The 23,623-nt window shown below is 45.3% G+C and overlaps 2 protein-coding genes and 1 long non-coding RNA gene across 6 annotated transcripts in view; 1 reads left to right on the top strand and 2 right to left on the bottom strand.

Annotated features, from left to right (window-relative positions):
* Window positions 1-9,570, bottom strand: part of AMOTL1 (angiomotin like 1) — a 69,527-nt gene extending 59,957 nt beyond the window's left edge. Inside the window, exon 1 of the mRNA XM_083436240.1 lies at window positions 9,377-9,570. The gene's annotated coding sequence lies outside the window, so the exon portion shown is untranslated. The remainder of the gene's footprint in view (window positions 1-9,376) is intronic.
* A 3,239-nt stretch (window positions 9,571-12,809) lies between these two features.
* Window positions 12,810-23,623, bottom strand: part of PIWIL4 (piwi like RNA-mediated gene silencing 4) — a gene marked incomplete at its 5' end in the record, with an annotated part of 36,960 nt that continues 26,146 nt past the window's right edge. For all 4 annotated transcript variants that reach the window (XM_083436253.1, XM_083436250.1, XM_083436251.1 and 1 more), the window contains 8 exons: window positions 12,810-13,234; window positions 15,680-15,827; window positions 17,918-18,046; window positions 18,559-18,712; window positions 20,860-20,930; window positions 21,357-21,460; window positions 22,125-22,325; window positions 23,334-23,406. In XM_083436253.1, coding sequence (XP_083292379.1) covers window positions 13,118-13,234; window positions 15,680-15,827; window positions 17,918-18,046; window positions 18,559-18,712; window positions 20,860-20,930; window positions 21,357-21,460; window positions 22,125-22,325; window positions 23,334-23,406 — 997 coding nt within the window. In that variant the 3' untranslated portion in view covers window positions 12,810-13,117. The remainder of the gene's footprint in view (window positions 13,235-15,679; window positions 15,828-17,917; window positions 18,047-18,558; window positions 18,713-20,859; window positions 20,931-21,356; window positions 21,461-22,124; window positions 22,326-23,333; window positions 23,407-23,623) is intronic.
* Window positions 13,290-14,987, top strand: LOC310675918. The gene is made up of 2 exons (XR_014510316.1): window positions 13,290-13,388; window positions 14,814-14,987. It is a non-coding gene; the product is annotated as an uncharacterized lncRNA (long non-coding RNA).

Genomic DNA, 23,623 nt, shown 5'->3' with positions numbered 1-23,623 from the left:
TTGGTCTTGTAACTCTACCCCTCCTCCATCGATCATATCAATTAAACTGCCTCTCCTTTCCTTGGCTGTGTTGCTTTCTGTAGGAAACTCACTAAGGCCCCATTTGCACTATACATTTTAGACAGTATCAAACCAAGAATTCTGGGACATTTTGTCAAGGGTGCTGAGCGTTGTTCAGAGGACCCTGTTCCCAGGGCCGTCTTAAGCATATCTGGCGCTGTGGTGCAAAGATCCCTACGGAGCCCCTCCCCTGGCAACTCCAAAACAAGGGAGGGGGGCGGTGGAAAATGTCCTCTGCCTCCTCCACTGCCCTGAACCCTGGTGTGGTGGCAGCAATCAAGCAGGAAAACGTGCTGGTGGACGTGCTCTCCAGCGTGGGGCCCCCCGAGAAGGCTGTGCACAGAAGCAGGAGGAGGACAACGACCGGGAGCAGGACCGTCTTTAGCAGAGGCTTAGGAGGGGCTTCCATCCTAAGCCTCTGCGGGGATCGCTCTCCTCCTGCGGAGGCTTGGGAAGGAAGCTGCATGCCCGCCAGCCATATAGTTGGCGGGGCGCAGCTGGCGGGCGTGCAGGGAAAGGGGAGGCTGCTGGCAAAGCCACGCAGCTCCCCCACTTGCTAGGGCGCCCCTGAGAGCCCCAGCGCAACGAACCACTAACACCAATGGGGAAGACGGCTCTGCCTGTTCCTTTCACAGAGCTCCAATTCCCCGAGTTCCCTGGGAAGAGGAACTGCCTAGTGTCCAGCAGCCCCGAAAATGTCAGGACCTTAAGCCATCACGGCTTCTCACTTTGTAGCACAGAGTCCCTATTTCCCATCTTTGTTGAGGTACACTAATCGGAATGCTTTCACATTGGAGGAAGCAGAGGGAGGAGAGCTGCGGACTGTGGCCACCTATTCTTCCCCCTCCTCTGTCGCCGTTCCTGGGAGCCAGAGAAGGCCTGGTGCAGGGAAGAGTCTTGTGCCAGGTCCATCATTCCCCATAATTCTTTGGGGGAAGCCATTACCGTTTATAGTAGTATGATACTGTCTTTAAATGCAGATGGGGTCCAACTCCAGTTCAATGCAGTTTTATTATCTATATTTGTACAGGGCTGGCATCCGCACCTGACATCCATGGGCAGCTGGCAGAGCCTCAGTGCCTTGGCAGGGCTTACTGCAGCTGCCTGCCTTAGGGCAGCCTTTAGTGTATATATATATATTTATTTTTCCTGGCCTAGCACCCAGAGCAGCACAGGGAGCCTGAGTCTAGCTGACATTTTAATGCCGTTTGTGTCATTTCAATCAGCACCCAATGGGCTTCATTATAATTTTTATGCGCTCCCCACTTATTTCGAGTCATGAAAACGTTTCAGGTGCCAAGCAGCAGGGTTTCGTTCCCTTTGGAAGGTGGATGATGTGTTTGTGATTCTCAGCCATTGGTATTCAGAGGCATGCTGTCTCTGACTGGAAATTTACCACAGACATTATGGCTCGTGGCTACGGAGAGCCTCATCCTCCATGAAGTGTTCTAATCCATCGAAGCTGATGTCTCTCCAGGGTTTAAGAACATAACGTTATGAGTCAGAGGGGGTGTCAAGTGTATGGGCTTGGGGGGCAGTCCAGTCCAGATGATTTCCTTGGCTCCCCTCGAGGCCTATGATCCTGTATCCAATAAGGGATATAATCTAGTAGGAGAGGCTGTGGAACCTGTTAAACAAGGCGCTGGGCTTTGGCTGACTAGTTAAGTACCACGATTTAGCATATACAAAGAGGTCGTGGGGTGCCATTCATTGAAGCAAATGGGTGGGCCTTTCCCTCATCCCACTCACCTAGCTGGTATGTAGGAGGAACAACAGCCAGAGTTATAAGGTTAAAAGCAGGTGAGAAACTGCGGAGAGACAGGTTTTTGCTCTGTTGGATCTAGAGTTGTAACTAATGGAAACGCTAGCTCTTGGGGGTGTTAATGCTGCAAGAGCCTCTATCCTATGCTCAGGTTGTAAATAAAACCATACATTCTAAAAACACTACAGTTTCTGCTGACCTTCATTCCAAGGAAACAGAACACTGAGTAAGTGCTGAAACCCCTGGGTTCTCTCACGGCTTGAAGGGGGAAGTGTCTGGCTCTGTTGGATCAGACCAGTAGTAGGCCATGTCATCTAGCATCCTGCTCTCACAGTGGCTAACCTCATGCCAATGGGAAGCGCAAACGCAGGACGTAAACACAGCAGAGTCTCCTCACTTGTGATTCCCAGAAACTAGCATTCAGAGGCATACTGCCACGGATAGTTTCGGACTGGAACCACAGCATGAGCAAAATACTGATAGGCGATATCATGTTGTTGTTGTTTAGTCGTGTCTGACTCTTTGTGACCCCATGGACCAGAGCACGCCAGGCACTTCTGTCTTCCACTGCCTCCCGCAGTTTGGTCAAACTCATGCTGGTAGCTTTGAGAACACTATCCAACCATCTCGTCTTCTGTCGTCCCCTTCTCCTTGTGCCCTCCATCTTTCCCAACATCAGGGTCTTTTACAGGGAGTGTTCTCTTCTCATGAGGTGGCCAAAGTATTGGAGCCTCAGCTTCACGATCTGTCTTTCCAGTGAGCACTCAGGGCTGATTTCCTTCAGAATGGAGAGGTTTGTTCTTCTTGCAGTCCATGGGACTCTCAAGGGTCTCCTCCAGCACCATAATTCAAAAGCATCCATTCTTCAGCGATCAGCCTTCTTTATGGCGCAGCTCTCACTTCCAGACATCACTACTGGGAAAACCATAGCTTTTACTATATGGACCTTTGTTGGAGATATTATAGCCATTGCTAAATATCTCAAGAGATGTTGCATGAAAGAGGGAATAGGAAACAAGCTTGTTTTCTCCTGCTCTGGAGGATAGGACTCGAACCAAGAAAGGAGATTCCGACTAAACAGGAAAAGCTTTGACAGTAAGAGCTGTTCAACAGCGGAACAGACTTCCTCAGGAGGTTGTGAACACAACTTACTTGGAGGTTTTTATGCAGTGACTGGATGGCCATCTGTCAAGGATGCTCTAGCTGAGATTCCTGCACTGCAGAGGGTTGGACTAGTTGACCCTTGGGGTCCCTTGCAACACTATTACTCTATGATTTGGCTTCCCTCATGCCACCCCACACTTTAAATTTTAATTCTTGAATCAACTGTACAAGAACAAACTTCATGACACGCAGCACTGATTCGGCCTTGGTAGCAGAATTAAACAGTAGGCTGATATATATACAACTCAATAGAATTGAGCCTATTGAGTTATATATACAACTATACAGCTCAAGAAGGTCAATTCTATGCTACCAACGGTTCAGGACCTGCTCTCGGACAGGAATAATCAAATTACTTTAATAGTGGCTGAATTTTTTAGTGCTGTCCATGTAGATAGACTGGGCCATTATAAAGAGATTTAGTGGTTCTTAATTGATCGGTGATGTGGTAGTGTTGTATTGTATTATTTATGCAAATTGATTCTCTCTGGAGTTAAAGATCTGACTGGAACAAACCTTGTTATGTTGAGCTTGTATTTTGCACAATTTGTATATGGTGTCTGATAATGTGTGGTTTGCTATGCCTAATAAAGGATATTGTGTGTGTGTGTGTGTGTGTGTGTGTGTGTGTGTGTGTATCTATATATATATATATTCTTCATGACCCCATGGACCAGAGCACGCCAGGCACTCCTGTCTTCCACTGCCTTCCGCAGTTTGGTCAAACTCATGCTGGTAGCTTCGAGAACACTGTCCAACCATCTCGTCCTCTGTCGTCCCCTTCTCCTTGTGCCCTCCATCTTTCCTAACATCAGGGTCTTTTCCAGGGAGTCTGCTCTTCTCATGAGGTGGCCAAAGTACTGGAGCCTCAGCTTCAGGTTCTGTCCTTCCAGTGAGCACTCAGGGCTGATTTCCTTAAGAACGGATTGCTTTGATCTTCTTGCAGTCCATGGGACTCTCAAGAGTCTCCTTAATTCAAAAGCATCAATTCATCAGCCTTCTTTATGGTCCAGCTCTCACTTCCAGACATCACTACTGGGAAAACCAGTATGCATTCACAGTCCTAGAAGCATAGCTGTCAACTTACAGATTTGAAAATAAGGGACCAGCAGCCTTGAAAATAAAGGACCAGCAGCCAAAATAAGGGATCTGCAGCCTCACCTGTTCCAGGCACTCCAGTCTTCCTGTCCTCCTGCAGTCTGGTCAAACTCATGCTGGTAGCGTCGAGAACACTGTCCAACCAACTTTGTAACCAGAGGTTCAACTGAATAGAATCTGAATCACATGCACCACAAGGCCTATGCAGTCTCAACTTAAGATGGCTCTCCGGCCTGGCTTTGCACTGCAAAGTTTGCAGCAGCACGTGCAACAAAATGGCGTCCAGCATTGAAAAACCCCCTCAGCTTGCATTAACTAGCCACACACAAGGCATGCAAGCTCCACCCCCCCCAGTCGTTCTTCCCTCCCTCCCTGGCTGGCAGGGAGGGAGGGAGAGGAGCTGCTTCCTTTGAAATTTAAGGGACATCATTTAAGGGACATCCATCAATAAGGGACAGCAGTGGGACATGGCACTGGAATAAGGGACTGTCCCTTCAAATAAGGGACACTTGACAGCTATGCCTAGAAGCAGAAAACTCTGACAAACTGGAGCATGCAAACAATAGCTGGGTCAGGGAGAAAAGGTTAATGGAAGCCACTTACACTTCACGCATAAACACCCACACAATGTAGGCTTCTGTGGCACGCGGATTTGAACAATGAAAGAAAAAACAAAGCCTTGTTTTATTTAAGGGCAGCACCCAATTGAGAAACCACAATTAATTTAATTAATTAATTAATATCTGCACAAGTTTTCCTACGGCTAAAACAAACAGCTGTCCAATCTCCACCGCATGTTCTGAAGAAAAATGTTCTTCAGAGAGGGCTTGCACAATATCACAGCAAGCACATAAAATCATTGAATTGTAGAGTTGGAAGGGACCCAAGGGTCATCTAGTCCAACCCCCTGCAATGCAGGAATCTCAGTTAAAGCATCCATGAGAGATGGTCACCCAACCTCTGCTTAAAAACATCCAAAGAAAGATTCCACAACCTCCCGAGGGAGTCCATTCCACTATCGGAACAGCTCTCACTGTCAGAAAAATCTTCCTGATGTTTAGTCACAATTTCCTTTCTTTTAACTTGGAGCCATTGGTTCGAGTCCTAGCCTCCAGAGCAGGAGAAAATAAGCTTGTTCCCTCTTCCATGTAACAGCCCTTGAGATATCTGAAGAGGGCTATCATATCTCCTCTTAGTCTCATCCTTTCCGGGCTAAACATACCCAACTCCTTCAACTGTTCCTCATACAGGTTTGTTTCTATCTCAAAAGAGGATTTCCTTTCTCTGTTTTTGAGAAGAAAAGTCTCTTCTAAAATATTATTGGTACTTGCTGTCACTGGTGGATCTTTAACTGTTTACATTTGAAATAATACTTTTAAAAACTGGTTTAAAAATTTAAACCATTTAAAAATGGTTTAAATTTTTAAAAATACTTTAAAATACTTTAAAAAACTGTCATTGGTGCATCTTTAACTGTTTACATTTGAAATAATACTTTAAAAAACCTAGCTGTCCAATTAATTGGAGACATTTTTTAAATTGATAAAAAATAGTTGCTTAACCTAATTTCTGTCAATTCCAAGTTTAGTTGACTAAACACCAAAATTCCTTCCTTCCTTTGTATCAAAGTTACAGTAGTCTGTGGATTATTTTTCTAGTTGCATTTTTCAAAAACCACTAATCTTTAAGAACTGGATGCTGGGGAACAAAGGTCAGCTAAGCTCTTAGCCTGGAATGTCTCCAGTTTAAAATAATCTTCTGCTGCATGTATTTCCCTGGACAGGAACAGCTGTGCCAGAATTGTTTTAGCCTTTATGCACCCCACTAGATTTGCACATTGTCCAGAGGAAAAATAAATAAAAGGAATAGGCAAAGACCAGCTTACACAAGCAAGAAAATTTATGGGGCTGGAACACAACCTCACACACCTCTTATTTTGCGCAGAAGTTATGGACTCTCAGTTACTTATTGTGATCTACATTGGCATTTGATCCTTATGGAAGAACCTGGCAGCTGTGCTCTTTAAATTCATCTCCAACATCCTATTCCTTGTAGTCTGCTTTGATCCTTAATTCTCATTGAAAATGTGCCACCATGGTGCTTTTTTAGAGTTTTCCAAGGTCTGAAATACCCCAGATTTAGAGTTGGCACACACACACAAAAATACATTTTTCAAAACCTGTCTAAAATATGTACTCTAAAAATACCTCAGAACTTTTATTTGACCATAAATATCAATTTTCCGGCCTATAAACTCCAGCGGTGGTTTGAAAATATACCAACCTCCTATGTTTTGTGTGTAGTGCAAAGTGGTTTGTATTCTATCAGGGGACTAAACTGGATGCTTACTTTTTGGGCCAGTATCCCACCTCCTGAGTTTCTTTCTTTGTGTGCTTGCTGAATTTTAACAAGGCTGGATATTTTTCTCATTTTAATTAAGGTACCATGGCTGGCTGGGTCTAGTTAAAGTAGTGCTGCCTGGGAGTTGTAGTCCTAAACATCTAGAGGGCACCAAGTTGTGAAAGGCTGACCTACGGCTACAGGACACATGTACACTAAAGGGACTGGATGGCGGTTTGATTTCTGCTCCATTCTTGGAAACCACCATGCAATACTTGGTACAAGGCAAGGCGCAAAGGCAACTGCCTCCATTTTGTTCCCTTCCATTGAACAAGTCTGTTTCTTGTTCCAGACAGAACATGAAATGTTGAACTGCTAGTCGTTCAGTCAAATAGGGATTCTGAGATGGTGTCTTAATTTTTTGGTGCGGCCATGTGTCTTACTTTACAGAGGACAGTCCTCTGTTTAAAGGTGTTCTTTATCTGAACATCTGTTCAAGTCCTGTTTACAGATAAAGAACCCTAAGAAGAGAAAGCAGATTATCCATCTTCGGTTAGCATTTAAATAAATAAATAAATAATAAATACAGTGGTGCCCTGCAAGACGAATGCCTTGCAAGACGGAAAACCCGCTAGACGAAAGGGTTTTCCGTTTTTCAATGCGCTTCGCAGGACGAATTTCTCTATGGGCTTGCTTCGCAAGACGAAAATGTCTTGCGATTCTTGAGATTTTTTTTCGCTCCCCACCCCTTTTTCTAAGGCGCTAAGCTGCTAATAGCCTTTTAGCAGCTAATCCGCTAATCCCTTAAGCCATTAATAGCTAATAGCCGCTAAACCGCTAATAGCGCTAATCCGCTAATAGGGTTGCTTCGCAAGACGAAAAAACCGCTAGATGAAGAGACTCGCAGAACGGATTAATTTCGTCTTGTGAGGCACCACTGTAATTAAATACTTACTTACTTCCAAGCCACTCTGGGCGGCTTCCAACAGGATATTAAAAACACAATAAACATGAAGCATTAAAAACTTCCCTAAACAGAGCTGCCTTCAGATGTCTAAAAGTCATATAGTTGTTTATTTCCTTGCCATCTGGTGGGAGGCCGTTCCACAGGGCGGGTGCCGCTACCAAGAAGGCCCTCTGCCTGGTTCCATGTAACCTCACTTCTCGCAGCGAGGGAACTGCCAGAAGGCCCTCGGCGCTGGACCTCAGTGTCCAGGCTGAACGATGGGGGTGGAGACGATCCTTCAGGTATACTGGGCCAAGGCATTTGGACAACAGACAGAGCAGATGTACAAGCCACCAAGTCACAGTGGGTAGTATTTAACTAAATGATTCCACTAGTGCAAGTAGTTTTTGCTGCACTGTGGAACATTCCCGCTTCATCTCCCAGTGTGCCTCCTGCACACGCCACAGATCTGCCCCAGAGGGTTTAGGGGAAATGCCACAACAGAATTAGGGAGCGCTGGCTTCCGCCGCTAGGCCAATTGGCAGACCAACTCAGCCTTACAAAGATGTCTGCAAATGTGACATGAAGGCTGGCAACATCAACCCTGTCCTGTGGGAAAACCTTGCAGACAACTGCAGTGCCTGGAGACAGGCAGTCAGAATGTGCATCCACAGCAAGGACCAGAGGAGGAATGACCGCTGCAAGGAGTGCAGGCAGAAGAAACGCCATGGTGCATCTGCAGCGGCACAACCAGACACCTTCATCTGCCCCAGCTGCAACAAAACATGTCTCTGCCATATCCGTCTCTACAGCTGCTGCAACTGTCCAACAGCTTGACCTCAGCACCAAAGGCGCACTCCTCCATTGTCTCCCAAGACAGACTGATGCCAACACAACAGGAAGAAGAGAGGGCAGTTAAAACTCCTTGTGTTCGCAGTAGTTTAGTTGGCTACCACCCAATATTCCGCAGTATGGTGCAATGTCTTATAGCTGTATTGTTAGAATAGTTGGGTGCCTCTCCCTCTCTCTGCCAAGCAGTAGTAAGAGTCCATGGGGTTCCAGGCACTCACCCAGGGTCTGTGTTCCTTTGGAGGATTGAGTCACAGCAGAGACTGTTGTAACTTTAAGAAATATGGTTTATTCACCTATTTATACCTTCAGTATGCATGGAACTTGCAACTACTGGTGGTCTGCAAACTGAAGATTCAAAAACCCCGACATTGTCCATATGATTTGTTCTGAGAAAGGCTGAGAGAGGTAAATCTTCTAAAAGCTCCTCACTGATTCCAAAGCTGACCCATGGAGACCTTCACTCTCAACCAGCCTCGTGCCCTGATGCTTCCTCTGATTCCATCAGAGGGGAATGGATGTCCCATGATCTCCGTGGAACTTCTAGATGGGGTAAGCAGTGCCGGACAACAAGCATAATCTTAGAAGAGGCATGCATCCCCCCTTTCTCCCACAGAGGTAGGAAAGTATCTGCTAAGATGACACTTGTCTTTTGCAGCTTGTAACGTGTACTTATATTCCAAAGAAGTGGCTCTCCAATTAATTGGGGGAACCTTTTTCCTCGATTGAAATGCTTTGAAAGGTTTAATCAAACTGATTCATCAACCAAACATTGTAGCCCTAATTATAATGTTCCACAGATAAGTCTCCACATTAAAGACAGATTCATTGGTAAGCCCTGGCTCAAATGATCCGCACACTGCATGTGTGTCTTTTTCTTGTAATGGACAATTTGAAACAAATAAAAAAAAGCAACCATAACAACATCCTAAGACTCCATCTCCAGCACAGCCAAGGGTATTTCAGGATGCCAATCTGTTTTTCATATGCGGAATTGCACAAAATAATTTCTTTGTGGCTTTTCTTCCCAAACTGCCTTCTGAAAAGCAAAGCTAAGACTCTTGTGTTTTGCCATGCAACAACCCTAAATACATTGACCTCAATCAGCACCAGAAACCCTTGTAATAAATGCAAAACGACAAAGAGCAAAATCTTACCTGTACACTGTCGACTCTCCTTTGACGCTTTACGAAGCACAAGGCTTGCCCCCTTGCAAATTGCGTGTTTCTTTATCCGGTGATGACTCTCTCGAAAGTATGTGGCTGTTGTCTGGACTTGCTTAAGGTTTGTATAGGGAAATGACTGGAATTCTACTGTTCTTGCATTTTCAAAGAGCTTCAAAAGGCTTCTCCAAGCCTCCCAACCAGCACAATAAATACTGGGAGTATCTGAAGCACATATTCAGTGTCCTCCAGAATATATAATTAACTTTGGAAAATTAAACAATTGCAATGCAGCTGGAAAGATGGAGGAGACAAAAGCACCAATTGTTTAAATCCCTGTATATGAGCTTTTCAGGGACATCTACTTTGCCCACGTTGGACCCGCTTTGGCCCCATCCAGAAATTCCCGACTGTGCAAATCAAGTTAGAGCTTGAGTTGTACAACACACTGGCCTCTCCCTAGCGAAAATGCAGCCTTGCCCCAGGGATTCGACAATTGTCTGTGATACATTAATGCAGGCATAGGCAAACTCGGCCCTCCAGATGTTTTGGGACTACAACTCCCATGATCCCTAGCTAACAGGACCAGTGGTCAGGGATGATGGGAGTTGTAGTCCCAAAACATCTGGAGGGCCGAGTTTGCCTATGCCTGCATTAGTATTTCCCATCCCAGTGACCAGTGGGTGAGAAGCGGGCTTCTAAGTGTACCAGTTAGTCCAGTACAGTATGAGAAGCTGGCTGTTTCCATTCCAAGCATTCAGTGTGGAATAATTATGCTTTACTCCCTCACTTTTTTGATGGCGCATCTGCTCAAATTCATAAGCAAAGCATCCTACATTCAATTGGGTGTTTCTCTTTCCAAATAGAGGACACGGGTGGCGCTGTGGTCTAAACCACTGAGTCTAGAGCTTGCCGATCGGAAGGTCAGCAGTTTGAATCCCCGCAATGGGGTGAGCTCCTGTTGTTTGGTCCCAGTTCCTGCCCACCTAGCAGTTCAAAAGCACGTCAAAGTGCAAGTAGATTAATAGGTACCGCTCTGGCGGGAAGGTAAATGGCGTTTCCGTGTGCTGCTCTGGTTCACCAGAAGCAGCTTAGTCATGCTGGCCACATGACCTGGAAGCTGTCTGCAGACAAACACTGGCTCCCTCAGCCAGTAAAGTGAGATGAGTGCCGCAACCCCAGGGTCATCCGCAACTAGACCTAACGTCAGGGGTACCTGTACCTTTACCTTTCCAAATAGCAATGCCTTCTATCTGTTTCTTTTCTCTCCCTCCACTTAAATTGCAGCCAGAGGAGCAATCATAATCAGCAGTGCAGTGAGAAAGCTGGAAGTATTTAACACTTAAAATCTCCACAACACTTGATATTGGGGAAAGGGACTGCCTACCTGGCTACAGAGTGTGAGACTTTGGAAGCAGAATCACTATTCTACTTCCAGCTTAATGCAGAACAGCAGTGATTGTGTACTGCTAAATCTCCCACTTCTAGAAGCACCTGCTAAGTCTTACAAAGTTCTTGCTAAGCCCTTAAGAGGCAACACTGGTAGACTGGGGTTGCATTGATGCTCTTTTAAGCCCTGACCCCCCGAGATCATGCGAACTCTTCAGTGTGTATGCGTGCTCTTGTGTGATTAAAGTACGCTTCTGCAGCAGGGAGTCTTGTGTATCTGTGGAGACTCCTTGCACAATTGAGAACCCTGATCTTCCAGGGTGCTCAATCATTCGGGGAGCTTCATTCATCTACAAGTCTTCCTGTTGAAGTTGAATTATGCATGGGGCTGGAAAGAGGGCTTCCAAACTATCTCTATTTTCGAGTAGGATTCAATTACATACTGGCAGATTCAGGTTATGAAATTAGCTGATTGGGAGATATTGTGCTAATTCCTTTTGTGATAAGGAATTTTAGGGGGGAAATGCAGTGGATAGTATGGGGCAACCCTTGCCCCCCCCAAAAAACCAATTCAGGGTGGATGCTCATTAAATAGTCAATGAAGTCTAATTGCCCTGCTCAATTAACAGGTCACCTAGAAGTGTCCTCACTAAACCTGTGTCACCTCTAAGGGCAATAATGACTAAGGAGGAAAATGATTTTGCTGTCTTACTGCCCCCATAGTGCTGCTTGCCATTTTCGCAGCAGCACCACTACCAAATCCCTCCATGCAAGTCATAATAGTTATTGCGAAGAGTAGACAACCTTGAAAATATGGAAATTTTCCTGTTCCACCTTGGCTTCTTCCCTCTGGGCTTGCAAGTTATTATCCACGTAAGCTTCCCTCCTCCTACGCAGTAATGACGACTCCCTGGATCATTTGGTTGGGACATCAGTTACAATGCAGAATGGGTTGCAACACCTTACAAAGAGCTTCTTCACACCAGCATAGCAAAGTTTTCCTTAGTGTGAAAGGGTTTCTTTTATGAACTTGTACCCCTGTCATTTCAGGATTCAGCTTGTTTGTCTACATCCAGCCCATCCCTGCTTCGAAGCACTGGTCTAACACCTCAACCACCTCTCCCAATTCAGTTGAAACAGACAAATAAGAGCTGGGTGTCACCTACATATTTATTGCACATCACTCCAAAACTCTGATGACTGCTGCTGGAGGCTTCATAAGGAGCAGGGACACTGTGGAGCACTGAAGGCAACTTTCATGGTGCTAAACAGTAGCCTTCCACAACAACTTTCTGGAAATGTTCCTGCAAGGAGGAGCAGAACCACTGAAGCAAATTTTTACCTCTGAGATACTCCAGGACACTGTGGTCATCAAAAGCCACTGACAGGTTGAGGAGAAGGAACAGGGGCACACATCCCTGACAAATGTCATCACCCAGGATGACCAAGGCAGTTTCAATGCCATGACTGAAGCCGGACTGGTATGGATCCAAGTAATCAGTTTTCTCCAAGCATGCCTGAAGGTGGATTGCCACCTGTTTCTCAAGGACTTTGCCCCAAAAGAGGATATTTGCCACTAGGCAATAGTTGCTTAGCACTTTTGGGTCCAGGGAGGTCTTCTTAAAGGAGGGGCTGAGCCATCCTCTCCTTCAAGGAAGACTGGCAGCAGGAAGCCAACGTGGCATGTCTTAATTTGAAAAGAAACTTGACCTTTTAAAGGACTTTTCAAAGCTTCTGAAGAATAAATGTTACGTCTATAAATAAACCAACAAGTATATCAGTACCATTTGAAACGCAGAATTCAAACACATCCTTCAGCAGGGTCTTCTTTGTATTCAAGCCTTTCTCCTACCTTGTCTTTGCAATATTGAACTATATTTGTTAGAAAAAAATGTCCCGCTCTTAATCACCAGGGTTTAAGGCAAGGTGAAATACTGCTATCAAAAGACAGCTATCTAGGCTCCAACTAGAAACAGATAAAAACAACAATAAACTGGACCCAAAAAATTTTATGTCATCAAGGGGAGGGGGAGACAAGTTTTACATACAAACAGAATATAACTTTAATTTTAAAACCAACCATTCAGCTTTATACAAACAGCCCTCTTCTAAAGTATCTCCAAACTTGAACTCAAACATCTATGTGCAAAAATAATCAACTTGAAAGAATACAGATACATGCTCAAAGGCATCTCACAGACATATGTATAAAACCTTAAACATGACTAAAACACTTGCTCCATGATCACCAGTAGGAAACGAGGTTTGTTGTTTCAATTCTAAAAAACAGAAACTTCTTTTTCAAACAAAGACAAAACCTCTTGACAGTTGCCACCTCAACACCATTCACAGATAGAAAAGTTTGTCAGCGAGTGCCAGGTTTGGCTCTCTGTGGATGCTCTGGCCCACCAAGAAAGTCAGCTTGCTGGCATACTGGCATGGCGCTGGGACTCTTATTAGGCCCTAGAAAGCAAATGGGAAGAGTATATCAGAGGTCTTGCTCCATCACCTTCTGCTTCCAGTGTCTTCAAAACAGATGAAACAAGACTCTGTGAATTCTTCAGCCAGCAGTATCCAACATAAAAAATTGCGTACATGACATTTAACCGAGCAATAGGTTTGTACAAAGACTCTCCTCCCTGAAAGAGAGGGGAGTGGTTGTGGACGGGAGCCTGAGCACCGCCCACAGCAGGGGGCTCAGCCCCCTGCCTTTCTGTTCCCTGGCTGGCGCTCCTCCCACCAACCGGCACCCAATCGGGTGCCGCTGGGGGGTGTGGTCAGCCAAGTTCAAATTGCAGCGCCAGCCCTCTCCTCAGCCTCTTTCCACTCCGTCTCGCCGAGAGTCATCAGCTAGGAGTCATCACAGTCATCACAGGGAAGAGCCACAAGGTTTGGAGTTGGGGGGTCTGTGTGTGTGGAGGCTTGCCTTTTAACTTTAGGAGGCTTGCGTGCGCTCATTGCTTTACTGCTTTTAAAAATCCAGGTTTGCCTTGCTGTGTCCTCTTTTTCCCATGTAAAAACCTACATTTAACCTTCCATTCCCCCCCCCCCCCGCTGCTTGATTTGTTTGTGCGGTCTAAGTGTGAATTACCTTTCTTAAGCTGCAGCTTGTTCCCCTGCCCAGCACATGCCCCCGGTGAGGTCTGAGTGTGAGTGTGGCTCCATCTTTCTTTCTCCCTTGTCTCCTTGCTTGTCTTCCCTGCCTCTGCTAGGTAGCTGTGCGTTTTATTTTAATTTTTGGCCAGGGTGCTTGTACATTTCCCCTCTATTGCCCTTGCCTGTCCAATTGCGTGGCTGGTCTGGGTGACTGCATGGTGCTGATAATGGCAAGGTTGCAAGTTTGATCCCTGTATGGGACAGCTGAATATTTCTGCATTGCCTGGGTTGGACTAGATGATCCTCAGGGTTCCTTTTCCTGTTCCTTTCTAATTTTAAGTTGTGTGTGTGTGTGTGTGCTTGCAGCGTGTGTTTGTGCCTGCCGTTTATTGATTTATTACTCTTCTAGAGTCCTTCTGGGTCTAGCATTTTCTCAAATTCAGCTTTCTCCTCTCCTCAACCACTTGTCCATCCATCCGGACGGAAGTGCAGCATCCTATCTTTGGAAGGGTTTCTCAGAGGGTTTTAGAATCCTAGTAGTTGGCTCCTTAACCGCGAAGGACTCTACTAATCAGAAGTCAGTAAGGGAAAGGATGCTCGCCCCGCCCCATGGGTAGCTAGCCCCACCCCACCATGTGTGCCACTCTGGGTGCCAGAGCAGCTAGCTCTGCCTCTGGAGTCACACTATGGCATACACTATGGGATGAACCCAACAGGGCCGCCACTTAGCCCCTGCTTGGTCTCCAGACAGAGGCACCCCTTCCCAGACCCACCCCCCTTTTGAGATTATTAGGCAACCAAATGTATCATTCCATAACACCTCATACAGGAATTATTTTTTCCTGGGGAGCCTGCCTTTTCTCCCAGATCAACTACAAGAGCAAGACCACAGCTTTCACAAAATGACAGCCCAAACAGGAAGACATGACATTTAACCGAGCAATAGGTTTGTACAATCAAAATGCAGCCTATCCAAGTATTAGTTTGTTGGAGTTTGTTTTCTCCTTTAACACAATTATACACATTTTTTGCTCATTTTTATTTATGTATGGAAAAGCAGTGCATTCAACCATGTGAACCCCCCACCCTTCCATTAAAAGGAAAACTCATACAGCTTCAACGACTGCTTGTACGAACTAGTTGACTGTGTGCTACCTGAATTTCCCACGGTTGGATGGGTACTAGATTTGAGATGGCAACAAGGCTCAACTGGATTATGGACAGGTACTGTTGCCTAAATGCCATATTCTGTGGCAGCTAATATTCATCCTCAACCCCAAACAGGGTACTGAGCGAGAAGATGGTGGCCACCAATCATTAAAGCTGGGCTGTGAATTTTTGTGTGCAGAGGGAAGCATTTTGGCCCAGCCCTAAAGAGACATAAACTTTGCAAGTGTTTTTCTCTTATCTGCATAGTTCTGTCTATTGCTTCTCTTAAAAATGAGAAGAAAACAATAGCTCACTTGCGGATCTTCCTCACTCAGCAGCTGAAGGCTGGTATTTTGTAACAACTACCCAGTACACTGGACAAAAGGAAGTTTGCACCAATGTCCAGAGCACAATGCTGAACAATTTGTGACTCAGCTGACCAGTTGTGTATGCAACTGCCAGGTGCCTGATAATTTGCTTGTTCCTCAATTCCAGGGGCAACAAAAACAGGTAGACTGCATTTTTGACAAGTTGGACAGGGCTGATCCTATGTAAGAGGAAGAGAGCACTAGCACTACTTGAAAAGGAGGCCAATCCTTTCCCAACTTCATGTGGGAGGAAAAGGAAGGCAATTAACTATCTGGATGCAACTGTGTTACTTACAGGCCAGTTGTAGTACAGGTGGCACATCTTATATGTAAAACGCTGCATATGGTCTGGCTTGAATCCATTCTCATCATAAACCACATTGTAGTATGTGGGATTGACAGTGCCCTGGCGGGCAAGTTGGCTAATTAAGAAGAAGTCGTACCTGTTGGGCAACATTAGAATTAGCAGAAGGAAGCAGTCTATGTAATATGTTCTAAATACTACTACTACTATTATGATAATAAAAACTATATTGATAAAAGCAATTATTAATATGAATAATACGAATATTAGTTGCTACCCACGGCTCCTTTGGGAAGGGGGAATATAAATGCAAATTAATCATAATCACCATATACTAAGTTAGTGAGCTTGCTTATGTTTTTTGGACACATATAAAGCAGCAGAAATCTTATTTTTCAAGGGCATCTGACTGCCAACTTTACGCATCCATACATGGTCATCCTGGCCCTACCACTATACAGTATTTCATCGTTAGAGCAAACCTGTGAAGAAGGGTAGGCAGAGAGAAAGTGACTGGCCACCCAGTGAATGTCACAGCTTAGTGGGGATTCAAATGAGGTCTCCTCAATTTAAAACCAAAACTTTTCTACTGCGCTGGCTATCAGTTTTGGCCATCAAAATAAATAATAATAATAATAATAATAATAATAATAATAATAATAATAATAATAGCAGCAATTTGGTGTTTCTTTCCCTAATCCAGGAATGAGGAACCTGTGGCTGGGTTATAATTTCCATCATCCCTGACCACTGATCATGCTGACCAGAGCTGGAGCGAGCTGAAGTCCAAGAACATGTGGAGGTTCCTGCAGGCTTCCCACACCCACCCTAATCTGAAACTTTGCATGCTCTGCACTGAGTACTGCCAAGCTCCTGTGCATTTGTTTTAATGGAGAGGCAGTTCCGCACATGCAGGAGGGTGGGTGCAGAGCTACACCTTTCGCCAAAGTTAGTCTTCAAGCGAGGTGGCAGCCTGTGCCCATAACTAATCAATGGGACGACCATAGGGAGTCCCATTAAGCTTCATGTCTAAATTAGGTCTGCTAACATTTTATTTGTTCCACACATGCAGTTGTAAATGGCTACTGGTTACCACAACCATCTCACCGATATCTCTGCAACAATCTGAGAGTTAGGTTAGGCTGAGTTTTGAGCGACTGGCCTAAGGAGACCCAGAGAATTGGGATTTGAGTCCAGGTCTCCCCATTTAAAGTCCATCACTCTAACCACTGTAGTATCATATTGGCTCTCAATTATAAGCTATCTTGCTATATCCATAAAAGATAAAATACTTGCACAGCACATGATTCGCGAGTTTCAATATCTACTAGTGACTGCAAGTATGGGTCTGGGTCAGGGGTAGCCAATGTGGTACCTTCCAGATACTGCGGGATTTAAACTCCTATCAGCATGACTAAAGGTGATGGCTGGTGTGATTTGTCCATCTGAAGGGCACTACATTGTCTACCCCTGGTCCAGAATGTGATACTGCATTAATGCAGAATATATAGGTATGATCTTGTGGTGAAAGCCAAAAAGATTGGGGACCAGAAAAGGTACTGTTTGGGGGCATCACTGAAATGGAGACCTGTGCTCTTCTTTATTAAACCAAGACTACAGGTGGTAACCATTTTAGGCACATCCAATGGACATGCAATTGCCAATGCACGGGTCCTTTTGGACCTGGAACAAGGCAGAATGGGGGGAGGGCAGAACGGAGTGGAACGGGACAGGCTTATACACACTCCAGCGAGGTGCATGGGGGCCAGAAACAGAACTCCTGTGCGAAATGATCACCGTCTGTAGTTAGAAGGTGAAATTTTAAAGAAGAAATTGGGCAAGTGACTTGGCTTGCTTCCACAAGGCACTGAGGCACAAGACTCAGAGGGTGTTTACTCACCCTCTGTTTACTCACCCTACCCTCTGCCCACATTGCTGGTTGAGGGGACCTGTTACAGATTCCTTGAACATGAACCTTCGTAACATCATGTAAAAAGAATTCCCATTTAACGCAGCATCTGGTTATCCAATTGTCCAGTCTGTCAGAACATTCTGGAATAGCTATTACTTTGAACAACCAAGCAAAGAAATAGGGCAGAAGTATTCAAGAGCGGAAGACTTCCTGGTTTGGAACTGATAGAAACTGCTTAATAAGCTCATCTTACTCAGCCAATCTGAAGCTGTTTTCCATCACCTCGCTTTCGTAGTTGTGCCAGTATCTATACTTGCCATTCAGGTCGAGTAGCCTCTGTGTCAATAATTGTCCCAACAGGAGGGTTTTGCAGGCTTCTGTTGGTCTCGATGAAGAAACGCTGAAGGCATTTCTTCCTGACCACAATCATTGATAGTTTGGCTCTTCTGATGTAAAAAGAAAGACATTTTAAAAGGTGAATCAGTGATGCAGGGCTAACCATGCATTCTTTGCCACCACTGCTAAATGAGAGATGCTGATAAAGAACAAGTCTTGCTTCCAGCAACCATGATTGTTTCAAACTACAGTGGTGCCTCGCAAGACGAAAAGAATCCGTTCCGCGAGTCTCTTCGTCTTGCGAAGCAAGCCCATTAGCAGATTAGCGCTATTAGCGGTTTAGCGGCTATTAGCGGCTAGTAAAGGCTTAAGGGATTAGCGGATTAGCTGCTAAAAGGCTATTAGCAGCTTAGATCAGCTTAGATCAGCTGATCAGCTGATAAGCTGATAAGCTGACATTTTCATCTTGCGAAGCAAGCCCATAGCAAATTCGTTTTGCGAAGCACCTCCAAAACGGAAAACCCTTTCGTCTAGCGGGTTTTCCGTCTTGCGAGGCATTCGTCTTGCGGGGCACCACTGTACCTGCCTGGTAAAGACAAAAGGCAGGACAGGATCAGTTTACCTGCAGCCACCACTGGACTCATCGAGCGCACTTAGTATCTGTGGGACTTCAAAGTCTACCACCATCTTCAGCTGCCCATCTCCAACGCCGTCACGGTACACTATTATGCGTGCAGGCAGCTGCCCATTACATGTCTGCCAATTCCGTAAAGCATCTACAGAACCACAAGGAGGAAATAAAGAATGGAGTTACATAACTGATCCCATGTGGGAACAAGCTGATCATATGTAAGCTTCCCTTCACATTGACACTACAGATGAAACAAAAATGAATGAACTTTTATCTGTAGGCACAAAGGCTTTTAGTTGTTGTTTTAAAAAGCTGGTGTTACTTGCTCAAGAATGAATGGCACTAGAGATGGGCAACAGATCAGCCTTCTCCAGTCCGATACCCTTCCAGTGTTATGGACTACAACTTCCATCAGCCTCAGTCCAAAGCTTCTGGTGAGCACCTGCTCAGGAAAGGCTGTAACAGATACCTGCCTACTGCACGGTGTATACCAGGGTAGGCAACCTAAGGCCTGGGGGCCGGATGCGGCCCAATCGCTTTCTAAATCCGGCCCACAGACGGTCCGGGAATCAGTGTGTTTTTACAAGAGTAGAATGTGTGCTTTTATTTAAAATGCACCTCTGGGTTATTTGTGGAGCATAGGAATTCGTTCATTTTTTTCCGAAATATAGTCCGGCCCACCACATGGTCTGAGGGACAGTGGACCGGCCCACGGCTGGAAACGGTTGCTGACCCCTGGTGTATACAAATGATACTTGTGACTCTCCATCATCCTTAGCCAATCATCCCTAACTATTCATCATGACCAAGGCAGATGGGAGATGGAGTTCAGCATTATTTCGAGGGCACATATTCCACCATTCCTGATATGTACAATAATCCCATTATCTCCTCTGGTAAACACATTTTGCAGACTGATGTAGTATTTAAAAATCCTATTTGACAGTATGCAACAGTGGGAACAAAATAAATAAAATGCAGGAAAGTCTTGTAAGCTACCATGATAAACACAGTATACCATAGGAAGTTGCCTTATATGGTCAGATCATTTTATATCCAGCTCAATATGTGCTGATTGGCAGTGACTTTCCAGGGTTTAAAGATGGGGGATCTCTCCCAGCCCCGCCTGGAGATGCTGGCAACTGAACCTATGACCTTTGCATGTAAAGTATGTTCTGTTTACTAGGAGTCATCTATAGTCCTTCCCCAAATAGTCACAGCAACCTAGCAGAACCTCCAAACCCTATTTTTGCTGCCTAATAAAGTATCTGGTAGGCCACATAGCCAAGGGCCCTAATCTCTTGTGAATGTGACATGACTTATGGTTGGCTGGATAGAGCCACCTGTCAGTCAAGACCCACTTGAGTCAGACACTCTTTAAAATATTAGTGTTGTGATGCAGTTTTTGTCCCTGCAACTGATGCCTGATGCAATCAACACCAAAGATGACCACTGAGAATAAGTTTTGTAGTGCTTGGCCTACCGTAAAAACAGTGAGACTAATATCCTAGTACAATCATACCTCGGGATAAATACGCTTCAGGTTGAACACTTTCGGGTTGTGCTCCACAGCGACCCGGAAGTAACGGAGCGCGTTACTTCTGGGTTTCGTCGCTCGTGCATGCGCAGACGGTCAAAATGATGTCACGCGCATGCGCAGAAGCGGCGAAACGCGACCTGCGCACGCATCTTACGTTCTGTTCGGGATGCGAACGGGGCTCTGGAACGGATCCCATTCGCATCGAGAGGTACCACTGTATGATGTTTTATTTTGATCTGCATACTTGCTCTTTCATTCCCTCATTTTGAATAAACTGCTGAAGCAGGAGGGGAGCCAGGCTGAAGTTGCCAAGCAGGAGACTTAGAATTCAGCTGGCTATTTCCCTACTCCTGAGAAGGCCACTGTTAGGCAGTGGGAATCCTGTGCCCCTTGCCATAGGTGACTCCTAAGAGGGTCGTGGCAGCAGAGAGACAGAAGAATAGGACAGGACTCCCTGGAGCTATTAGGCAACCTTGCAGGGTTGGTGTTGGCAGCAGGGTTCAGCCTACTGTTACAGGCCTTCATGTACAGCCCAAGGACTGTGCATAATTTGGCAGACCACACAAATTGTATGGGCTTGATGTACAAGTACAGTGCCTTCCAGTCAGTTTCTGAATCCAGTTCAAGGTGTTGCTGCTGTTTACTTTTAGTTTGGGACCCAGATACATGAAGGATCATCTACTCCCCCACCTCAAGAAATAAATGTTGAACCATTAAGTATATTTCACTAATTTATACAGCAGCACCCCTACCTTTCATGCAGACCTTTAAACAATCTGCAATGTTTGATCCTGAATTTTGCAGCATGCAACGAGAATACCACCTGGACATAAAAGGAAATAAAATTTGTTTTGAGGTCATAGCAGCACAGGCTTATTAAACTCTATTCGGAGTCCTCTATTGCCTTCACGGAGGTTCTGTACACTCCTACATCACCAAGAGAAACCATAAATAGGTTGGGGGGGGGGGGCCAGCAGCTGCTGAACCCTATCATGTTTACTTGTCTTACAGGAAATTGATTTGAGAGACGTAGCTCCAGATACTTGTGATACAAATGCCCATGCTTTGTTCCCATTTCCCATGGGAAATACTGAAATATCCGAAAGATCAGCATTCATGCCCACACAGTGCATCAACAGAACAGCTGACAAGTACATGGGAACTGCACCTTCACATTACATAGTTACTGAGCTTCCACTGCAGTGACAATCCCCTGAGAAGTGTTGAGCTAGTGAATCAAGAATCTTACCTAGTCAGTTGTAAATTAGAGCTGGTCACAAATCCAATAACTGAGCTTCCTTTGGTCAAAGCATCTTTGTTGACATCAATGCCGACCACCATGACAGACTTCAGCTGTTGAGTAAACAGCAGATAGAATCAGAGGTGGCATACATTAGAACCACCATGCCGGATCAGACCAAAGGCCCATTTACTCCTGCATCCTGTTCTTATATGCGACACGGGTGGCGCTTTGGGTTAAACCACAGAGCCTAGGACTTGCCGATCAGAAGGTTGGTGGTTCGAATCCCCGCAACGGGGTGAGGTCCCGTTGCTTGGTCCCTGCTCCTGCCAACCTAGCAGTTCGAAAGCACGTCAAAGTGCAAGTAGCTAAATAGGTACCACTCCGGCGGGAAGGTAAAAGGCGTTTCCGTGCGTTGCTCTGGTTCGCCAGAAGCGTCTTAGTCATACTGGCCATATGACCCGGAAGCTGTACGCCAGCTCCCTCGGCCAATAAAGCGAGATGAACGCCGCAACCCCAGAGTCGGCCACGACTGGACCTAATGGTCAGGGGTCCCTTTACCTTACCTGTTCTCACAGGGGCCAACCAGATGCCAGGATGGAAGGACTGCAAGCAGGACTTGAGTGCAATAGCACTTTCCTCACTTGTGATCCCCACACACCTGGTACTCAGTGGCATACAACCTTTGATTCTGGTTGAGGTAGTACATCAGCATGATAAAGGCCTGCTTTGTCTGGAAGTGGCAGTGTGGGGGTGGATGTCAACAAAACTACTTACTGGTATCTCAACTGCCCATGGTGACCCTCCAAGCTTACAGGTGATCTGCATTGCAATTTTTGTGGCTACGCTCATCATCATCCCTTGCTTGCTCAGGGTGCGAGCAAGCACACACTGGCTAGGGATGGGCCGCTCAAGACTTAAGAACTTCTTCACAGCATCGTAACAGTCCTTCTTGTTGGAAGGCAACACACACAGTACCTAAAAGTGGCACAACAGACAAGCAGATTCAGTCCCTGAGGTTTGCTCACAAGCCAGGCTTGCTCAATCCTTGATTCAGCATTACACAGCTGGAACTCTCCTGAAGGAGGAGAGAAAGTGGCGATCGAAGCAGAAAAGGTTGGTGAAAGAAAGGCGTGACTCCCTGCTTTCCAGCTGCCAATTGCACCACCCCAAGGATGCCTTTAAGCCACCAGAAGTAGGTTGTCAGGATTTTCTTACATGTAACATGTAGTACAAAAGTAAGATTAATTGAAAACGAGTTTCCAAATCAGGAAAAGCTGCCCAAAGCAGAGTGGTTAGCTGCAAGAGCCACCCAAAACTTCTAATTGAGTTACATTTTGAAAATAGAAAAATTACAAACTAACCCCCCCCCCCCCCGTTTACCCAACCTGAAGGCATAGCTAAGAGCTAAATAATAATAGTAAAGTTGCACTAATAGTAACCCTTTAAATTTGATGCAGTATGGAGTGGCAAGAATTCTGAAACCCTCCACTGCAATTTTTTGGATTTCAAACGCAGTGGATTACAAACAATAGTCCTTGATAACTTTGGTATAATTGGCAAAGTTGTGGTTGAGAACTAGGGCAGAGGGTGAGGAGGAAGCTCTCTCAATACTAGGATACCAGGACAAATGCTGACAAAGTCTGCATACACACCATAATCTTAAAACACAAGACTTCCTCCACCCCCGGATCCTGAGAGCTGTAGTTTGTTAAGAGTGCTGGGAATTGTAGCTCTGTGAGGGATAAATTATGGATTTCAAGATTATCTGGGAGAAGTAATGTATCACATATATGCAGTCAAGGTGAACAGGAAAAGAAATTGTACCATACAAAAATCATCATCATACAAAGCAGCCTATTGCGCTGCCTTCTCCAGAAGGACCAATTTCCAATAGCTTCCTTCCAGCCACCTTGAACATCAGCAGGCAACATACATGCCTCTCTTCAAACACATTTGAAAAGCAACTCAAATATGCATACGCACCAGCTGTAACTCAGGATTCACATACTGTTGCAGAGCTCGAATAAACGCTGAGGGGTTCTCCTGCACTGGTATGCTGCAGACAAAGATCAGAAAGCAATGGGGAACATTAGAAATGCTAACACTGTAATTGGCAGTCTAAAGGACATCTCTTAGAACACAGCATTCCACCGGCTTCTTGGAAAATGATATCAAACCCAGGACAGAATTCATCAGCAGTTCAGGAGAGATTAATAATGCACAAAATTACAGTGGTGGGAAGAGGAAGGATGATCCATGAAAATAGAATTACG

This window comes from Podarcis tiliguerta (assembly GCF_965153285.1).
Source record: "Podarcis tiliguerta genome assembly, chromosome: 4".
NCBI lineage: Eukaryota > Metazoa > Chordata > Lepidosauria > Squamata > Lacertidae > Podarcis > Podarcis tiliguerta.
The sequence above is the reverse complement of the archived record's forward strand: the minus strand, read 5'-3'. Positions and strand labels throughout refer to the sequence as shown.